General features: G+C 44.4%; 1 protein-coding gene across 1 annotated transcript; it reads right to left on the reverse strand.

Moving 5' to 3' along the window:
- Nucleotides 1-317: 317 nt before the first annotated feature.
- On the reverse strand, nt 318-2,095 carry LOC124020792 (guanylyl cyclase-activating protein 2-like). Its single transcript, XM_046336066.1, has 4 exons — nt 1,895-2,095; nt 1,611-1,760; nt 1,067-1,175; nt 318-766 (listed from the first exon to the last, which is right to left on the reverse strand). The coding sequence occupies exons 1-4, from the start codon at nt 2,093-2,095 to the stop codon at nt 639-641; spliced, it is 588 nt and encodes a 195-aa protein (XP_046192022.1). The 3' UTR covers nt 318-638.
- Between the last annotated feature and the right edge of the window lie 6,811 nt (nt 2,096-8,906).

Here is an 8,906-nt window from a genome sequence, read left to right on the forward strand (position 1 = left end):
AATTGAATCCATTTTAGAATAAGGCTGTAACGTAGCAAAATGTGGATCAAGTCAAGGGGTCTGAATACTTTCCGAATGCACTGTATTGGTGAATTATATTAATGCATTGAACTGTATTCTCCCAACAATGGTCATGTTTTGTCAATTATATTACTGGTCTTATTGCATTGAACTGCATCCATCTATTCTCCCAACAATGCCTTACTGTATGTCATGGAATTTTGAGTGAAATATACCTGCTGTTCCCTATTTTTAAAACCTCTTAAGTTGGTTTTGTAGCATGAACTGGGAGTTTTATATTTTGTATTGATATTACGATTGTCTGTTTGTTTCATATCTGCAAAGTAGTTCAAGTGGAACTGACATTGTTTTAACGACCCAATTAAGTCATCTACAGATGAAGAAAAACTGCACTGCAGGTTCACTCAGAATGTAGATCTCATGGAATTTATGAAAGGTAATCGACACAACCATTCCTGTCCTTATAATTAAAACTAGCTTAAACAATCCGAATGAATCTGCAATGTATTGTTTCCTATTATGTGCAATTGATTTGGAACCTAATTTAGTTTAAGAAAAAAAGGGGGAAAAATCAAGAAAAGTGTTAAATGAAGATGCTTTTGTCTTTCCAAGTCATTTTAAAAGTGTGCGCTCTTCCTTCTCTGTTCCAGCACCCAGCCATAAGGGTTCATGTCCAGTTGGAGCATGTTCATGATCCATGGGTCTCCCTGGGCCCCCTTGATGAACTCCTCCAGGGTGATGTGACCTGTATGGGCCATCACAACAGAAAGGTTGCTCAGAAAACAAGGCAGACAGACAGACTGTAAGTCTCTGTGCAGGCCTACAGCACACCTGGACAAGCAGACCAGGGCCACGTTTCAGTAGGGAAACCTTGTGGAACGTTGCAGATAAACATGTCATGAACAGAGCTGACATGACTACATGTAGAAGAAAACAAGAGGGATTTCAAAACATATCTATCTGTTTGTTCCACAACATTGAGCTCTGCTTTATTGGCCCCCAATACTGCACATAATGTAAACATTCAGACTGAGTATGTACCTACCATCCCTGTTCACATCCACAGTCTTCAGTATTGTATCACACACTTCATTCACCGACAGCTGCATATCCTCCTGCTCTCTCTTGGATGTCTTCTTTAATCCATATATACTCTAGGGGGGAATTAAGGAGTAACAGTGTGTAACCAATACATACATGGTTATAAATGATTTGGGCCAAGATCATTCACAAAGTAAGAGGGCCTAAAATCCTTTACTATTGTTAGGCCTAACTTACATCAATGGAACCTGTTTGCAGGTTTGCATTGACACTTAATGTTTTTACACATCAAAGTTGTTTTAGATTTGTAATTTAAACCACACCTCATACCAAAAGTAGCCTACACACACACATACAAACACACATAATTGTCTTATCAGAATTGTTCAAAGTTAGCCATCTGACCAGAAGGTTTTGACTGATAAACTGATTGTCTGCTTCGGCTTATTTACCACCACAAGACTCCCATAAGACCCTTGGATAATTTAATCACTAGACACCGTAGTGACCTTGTGGAATGCTCGGGTTGACCTTCACTGGGTGCTTACATCAATAATAGCTCGCAGTTCTGTCCTATCTACATAGCCGTTGCCGTCCTTGTCGTACACTTTAAATGACCAGCGTAATTTGTGCTCCAAGTCCCCCCGGAAGACCAGATTCAAGGCTGCCACAAACTCCAGAAAGTCAATGGTGTTATCCTGAAAAGACATAGACAAATTGAAAACAATCATTTTTTTCCCTAAACTTAGAAATACGGGTGTCCGTGTTCATTTGCACGGATATAGAAAACTGCAAAACTCAGAAACATACAGCATACAATAGGCTATCTCACCCCATTCTTGTCAAAAGCTCGAAACATGCTTTCCGCATACTCAGAGACTTCCCCAGTTGGGTCGATGCCAAAAAAACGCTTGAACTCGTGGATAAATAAAACACCGCTCGGGCACTCCGTCACAAACTTTTTGTACATGTCCTGGAGTGCCTTGACATCGATCTCCGGGTCATTCTGCTCGGTCTGGTGTGTCTGTCCCATGTTTGGTGGTCGGGGGAGCGCTGTCCTCTGTTCTGAAACTCCTTGGTGCTGAGTCTCTGCAGTAGGCCTACTAAAAAAGGTCATTAACAAACAGGAGGGGCTCCTGAGTTGCTGTCAGTAATTAGGAAGGACTCGATCATGAAAAAGCACTTGAACTGATAAGAGGTTGGAAACAGACGCTTCACTAATGTTCAAGTCAGGTAACTTATAGCAGCTTTAAAACAGGAATTATGTCAGACAGGTTTCCCCAGGCCCCAAGGGTTGTGAATTGATAAAAACCTATGATACCCTAGCCTATAGTCCCTGTATATACCCTCATGTCAGCTTGTCCTGAACATTATTCAAGGTAATGCCTACCTCGACACTCTCTCCTCAATTCAAATGATCATACAACTCCCCATATGCTTTAATTAATCTGAAATGGAATTCATTCAAACAAATAAAACTCAATCTAGTACCCATGATAGACTGAAAATATGATTTAATGAGGCTGTAGCATCCCATCTCATTCTTTCTAGTGATTCTATTTATATGCTGTCAAGAATGTCATGACAGCACAGAAATTGAATCAATAGAAAACACAAAGCCCCTCAGACCAAGCTAATTTGTCTGGTAAAGTCCCTCAGTATGTGATTTTCATCCTATGGTTAATTAACTGTCTTTCACTGTGGAACCATGGAGCTGCTGATCAACCAATCACTATGAAGGAATCGTCCATAATCAATGCTCCATAGATTATGCCAGAGGACATTCATTACTGCCACGTAAGCATTTCTCATCGAAAGCAATTGTCCTTAAAGGGGTTCCCAGCTTGATGCCCGCAAATCTTCTCAGAACAGAACATCTTAACATAACAGATAAGTCAATTAGATGAGTGAGTGCCAGGACTTTCACAACCAGCCTGGGTCATTTTCATTGGGCACCAAATGGAACAAAACAGATTGAAACAGGGAGGGACTGCCTGGACTTGTCCAATAAGAAAGGCTTGTTTTCATTTTCTGTTGAAAAACACTTTGCTGCGTCAACTACAGTATGCCCTGACGAAGACAACCTAGGCCAGCCATAGAACAACAATGTTGATAGTCATTTATATCCGGAGGTCACACACACATTTGAAGTTGTTTTCTGGAATCTGTGTTTGTATTTATTAGGGATCCCCATTAGCTGCTGTCAAGGCAACGGCTACTCTTCCTGGGGTCCGGCAAGATGAAGGCAGTTATACAGTTTTTTAAACATTACAATACATTCACAACAGATTTCACAACAGTATTAAGTGTGTCCCCTCAGGCCCCTACTCTACTACCACATATCTACAACACAAAATCCATGTGTACATGTGTGTATCATGTGTATGTTATGGTGTGTTATGGCGTGTGTGTATCATGTGTATGTTATGGTGTGTTTGTATCATGTGTATGTTATGGTGTGTTATGGCGTGTTTGTTTGCATGTGTATGTTATGGTGTGTTATGGCGTGTGTGTATCATGTGTATGTTATGGTGTGTTATGGCGTGTGTGTATCATGTGTATGTTATGGTGTGTTATGGCGTGTGTGTATCATGTGTATGTTATGGTGTGTTATGGCGTGTTTGTATCATGTGTATGTTATGGTGTGTTATGGTGTGTTATGGCGTGTTATGGTGTGTTATGGCGTGTGTGTATCATGTGTATGTTATGGTGTGTTATGGCGTGTGTGTATCATGTGTATGTTATGGTGTGTTATGGCGTGTTTGTATCATGTGTATGTTATGGTGTGTTATGGCGTGTGTGTATCATGTGTATGTTATGGTGTGTTATGGCGTGTGTGTATCATGTGTATGTTATGGTGTGTTATGGCGTGTTTGTATCATGTGTATGTTATGGTGTGTTATGGCGTGTGTGTATCATGTGTATGTTATGGTGTGTTATGCGTGTTTGTATCATGTGTATGTTATGGTGTGTTATGGCGTGTTTGTTATCATGTGTATGTTATGGTGTGTTATGGTGTGGCGTGTTATGGTGTGTTATGGCGTGTTTGTATCATGTGTATGTTATGGTGTGTTATGGTGTGTTATGGCGTGTTATGGTGTGTTATGGCGTGTGTGTATCATGTGTATGTTATGGTGTGTTATGGCGTGTGTGTATCATGTGTATGTTATGGTGTGTTATGGCGTGTTTGTATCATGTGTATGTTATGGTGTGTTATGGTGTGTTATGGCGTGTTATGGTGTGTTATGGCGTGTGTGTATCATGTGTATGTTATGGTGTGTTATGGCGTGTGTGTATCATGTGTATGTTATGGTGTGTTATGGCGTGTTTGTATCATGTGTATGTTATGGTGTGTTATGGCGTGTTATGGTGTGTTATGGCGTGTTTGTATCATGTGTATGTTATGGTGTGTTATGGCGTGTTTGTATCATGTGTATGTTATGGTGTGTTATGGCGTGTTTGTTTGCATGTGTATGTTATGGTGTGTTATGGCGTGTGTGTATCATGTGTATGTTATGGTGTGTTATGGCGTGTTTGTATCATGTGTATGTTATGGTGTGTTATGGCGTGTGTGTATCATGTGTATGTTATGGTGTGTTATGGCGTGTTTGTATCATGTGTATGTTATGGTGTGTTATGGCGTGTGTGTATCATGTGTATGTTATGGTGTGTTATGGCGTGTTTGTATCATGTGTATGTTATGGTGTGTTATGGCGTGTGTGTATCATGTGTATGTTATGGTGTGTTATGGCGTGTGTGTATCATGTGTATGTTATGGTGTGTTATGGCGTGTTATGGTGTGTTATGGCGTGTTTGTATCATGTGTATGTTATGGTGTGTTATGGCGTGTGTGTATCATGTGTATGTTATGGTGTGTTATGGCGTGTGTGTATCATGTGTATGTTATGGTGTGTTATGGCGTGTTTGTATCATGTGTATGTTATGGTGTGTTATGGCGTGTGTGTATCATGTGTATGTTATGGTGTGTTATGGCGTGTTTGTATCATGTGTATGTTATGGTGTGTTATGGCGTGTTATGGTGTGTTATGGCGTGTTTGTATCATGTGTATGTTATGGTGTGTTATGGTGTGTTATGGCGTGTTATGGTGTGTTATGGCGTGTGTGTATCATGTGTATGTTATGGTGTGTTATGGCGTGTGTGTATCATGTGTATGTTATGGTGTGTTATGGCGTGTTTGTATCATGTGTATGTTATGGTGTGTTATGGCGTGTTATGGTGTGTTATGGCGTGTTTGTATCATGTGTATGTTATGGTGTGTTATGGCGTGTTTGTATCATGTGTATGTTATGGTGTGTTATGGCGTGTTTGTTTGCATGTGTATGTTATGGTGTGTTATGGCGTGTGTGTATCATGTGTATGTTATGGTGTGTTATGGCGTGTTTGTATCATGTGTATGTTATGGTGTGTTATGGCGTGTGTGTATCATGTGTATGTTATGGTGTGTTATGGCGTGTTTGTATCATGTGTATGTTATGGTGTGTTATGGCGTGTTTGTATCATGTGTATGTTATGGTGTGTTATGGCGTGTGTGTATTATGTGTATGTTATGGTGTGTTATGGCGTGTTTGTATCATGTGTATGTTATGGTGTGTTATGGCGTGTGTGTATCATGTGTATGTTATTGTTATGCAGGTGAATGAGGACCCAAAAGCGACTTGGCGAAAACAGAGTTTTTAATCCAGAAAGAAACTTTACAAAACAAAAAGCATAATACTACTCGTAAAGACGAGAACAGACAGGAGACTTGATCGAGAACTGCAGGTTGCCTCGGGAAGGCACTTGAACCTAGCAGACTCAGACACCTGCTCACCACGCAGCATCTGAGGGAAACACGACACGACAGGGCAAAACATAGACACAGCACGGTAAATTATAGATGAGGATCCGACGGGGCAGGAACGGAAAACAAGGAGAGAAATAGGGACTCTAATCAGGGAAAAGGATCGGGAACAGGTGTGGGAAGACTAAATGATTGATTAGGGGAATAGGAACAGCTGGGAGCAGGAACGGAACGATAGAGAGAAGAGAGAGCGAGAGAGTGAGAGAGGGAGGGGGAGAGAGAGGGATAGAAAGAGGGAAAGAACCTAATAAGACCAGCAGAGGGAAACGAATAGAAGGGGAAGCACGGGGACAAGACATGATAATTAATGACAAAACATGACAGTACCCCCCCACTCACCGAGCGCCTCCTGGCGCACTCGAGGAGGAACCCTGGCGGCAACGGAGGAAATCATCAATAAGCGAACGGTCCAGCACGTCCCGAGACGGAACCCAACTCCTCTCCTCAGGACCGTAACCCTCCCAATCCACTAAGTATTGGTGACCCCGTCCCCGAGAACGCATGTCCATGATCTTACGTACCTTGTAAATAGGTGCGCTCTCGACAAGGACGGGAGGGGGGGGGAAGACGAACGGGGTGCGAAGAAAGGGCTTGACACAGGAGACATGGAAGACAGGATGGACGCGACGAAGATGTCGCGGAAGAAGCAGTCGCACAGCGACAGGATTGACGACCTGGGAGACACGGAACGGACCAATGAACCGCGGAGTCAACTTACGAGAAGCTGTCGTAAGAGGAAGGTTGCGAGTGGAAAGCCACACTCTCTGGCCGCAACAATACCTTGGACTCTTAATCCTGCGTTTATTGGCGGCTCTCACAGTCTGTGCCCTGTAGCGGCAAAGTGCAGACCTCACCCTCCTCCAGGTGCGCTCACAACGTTGGACAAACGCTTGAGCGGAGGGAACGCTGGACTCGGCAAGCTGGGATGAGAACAGAGGAGGCTGGTAACCCAGACTACTCTGAAACGGAGATAACCCGGTAGCAGACGAAGGAAGCGAGTTGTGAGCGTATTCTGCCCAGGGGAGCTGTTCTGCCCAAGACGCAGGGTTTCTGAAAGAAAGGCTGCGTAGTATGCGACCAATCGTCTGATTGGCCCTCTCTGCTTGACCGTTAGACTGGGGATGAAACCCGGAAGAGAGACTGACGGACGCACCAATCAAACGACAGAACTCCCTCCAAAACTGTGACGTGAATTGCGGACCTCTGTCTGAAACGGCGTCTAACGGGAGGCCGTGAATTCTGAACACATTCTCGATAATGATTTGTGCCGTCTCCTTAGCGGAAGGAAGTTTAGCGAGGGGAATGAAATGTGCCGCCTTAGAGAACCTATCGACAACCGTAAGAATCACAGTCTTCCCCGCAGACACAGGCAGACCGGTAATGAAGTCTAGGGCGATGTGAGACCATGGTCGAGAAGGAATGGGGAGCGGTCTGAGACGACCGGCAGGAGGAGAGTTACCCGACTTAGTCTGCGCGCAATCCGAACAAGCAGCCACGAAACGGCGCGTGTCACGCTCCTGAGTCGGCCACCAAAAGCGCTGGCGAATAGACGCAAGAGTGCCTCGAACACCGGGATGACCAACTAACTTGGCAGAGTGAGCCCACTGAAGAACAGCCAGACGAGTGGAAACAGGAACGAAAAGGAGGTTACTAGGACAAGCGCGCGGCGACGCAGTGTGCGTGAGTGCTTGCTTAACCTGTCTTTCAATTCCCCAGACTGTCAACCCGACAACACGCCCATAAGGAAGAATCCCCTCGGGATCAGTAGAAGCCACAGAAGAACTAAACAGACGGGATAAGGCATCAGGCTTGGTGTTCTTGCTACCCGGACGGTAAGAAATCACAAACTCGAAACGAGCGAAAAACAACGCCCAACGAGCTTGACGGGCATTAAGTCGTTTGGCAGAACGGATGTACTCAAGGTTCTTATGGTCTGTCCAAACGACAAAAGGAACGGTCGCCCCTCCAACCACTGTCGCCATTCGCCTAGGGCTAAGCGGATGGCGAGCAGTTCACGGTTACCCACATCATAGTTGCGCTCAGATGGCGACAGGCGATGAGAAAAATAAGCGCAAGGATGAACCTTATCGTCAGACTGGAAGCGCTGGGATAGAATGGCTCCCACGCCTACCTCTGAAGGCCAACCTCGACAATGAATTGTCTAGTGACGTCAGGAGTAACGAGGATAGGAGCGGACGTAAAACGTTCTTTTAGAAGATCAAAAGCTCCCTGGGCGGAACCGGACCACTTAAAACACGTCTTGACAGAAGTAAGAGCTGTGAGAGGGGCAGCAACTTGACCGAAATTACGAATGAAACGCCGATAGAAATTAGCGAAACCTAAAAAGCGCTGCAACTCGACACGTGACCTTGGAACGGGCCAATCACTGACAGCTTGGACCTTAGCGGAATCCATCTGAATGCCTTCAGCGGAAATAACGGAACCGAGAAAAGTAACGGAGGAGACATGAAAAGAGCACTTCTCAGCCTTTACGTAGAGACAATTCTCTAAAAGGCGCTGTAGAACACGTCGAGTGACGGTGAAAAAATCAGGATATCGTCAAGATAGACAAAAACAAAGATGTTCAGCATGTCTCTCAGAACATCATTAACTAATGCCTGAAAAACAGCTGGCGCATTGGCGAGACCAAACGGCAGAACCCGGTACTCAAAATGCCCTAACGGAGTGTTAAACGCCGTTTTCCACTCGTCCCCCTCTCTGATGCGCACGAGATGGTAAGCGTTACGAAGGTCCAACTTAGTAAAGCACCTGGCTCCCTGCAGAATCTCGAAGGCTGATGACATAAGGGGAAGCGGATAACGATTCTTAACCGTTATGTCATTCAGCCCTCGATAATCCACGCAGGGGCGCAGAGTACCGTCCTTCTTCTTAACAAAAAAGAACCCCGCCCCGGCCGGAGAGGAAGAAGGCACTATGGTACCGGCGTCAAGAGACACAGATAAATAATCCTCGAGAGCCTTA

Source organism: Oncorhynchus gorbuscha, unplaced genomic scaffold, assembly GCF_021184085.1.
Source record: "Oncorhynchus gorbuscha isolate QuinsamMale2020 ecotype Even-year unplaced genomic scaffold, OgorEven_v1.0 Un_scaffold_910, whole genome shotgun sequence".
NCBI classification, from domain to species: domain Eukaryota; kingdom Metazoa; phylum Chordata; class Actinopteri; order Salmoniformes; family Salmonidae; genus Oncorhynchus; species Oncorhynchus gorbuscha.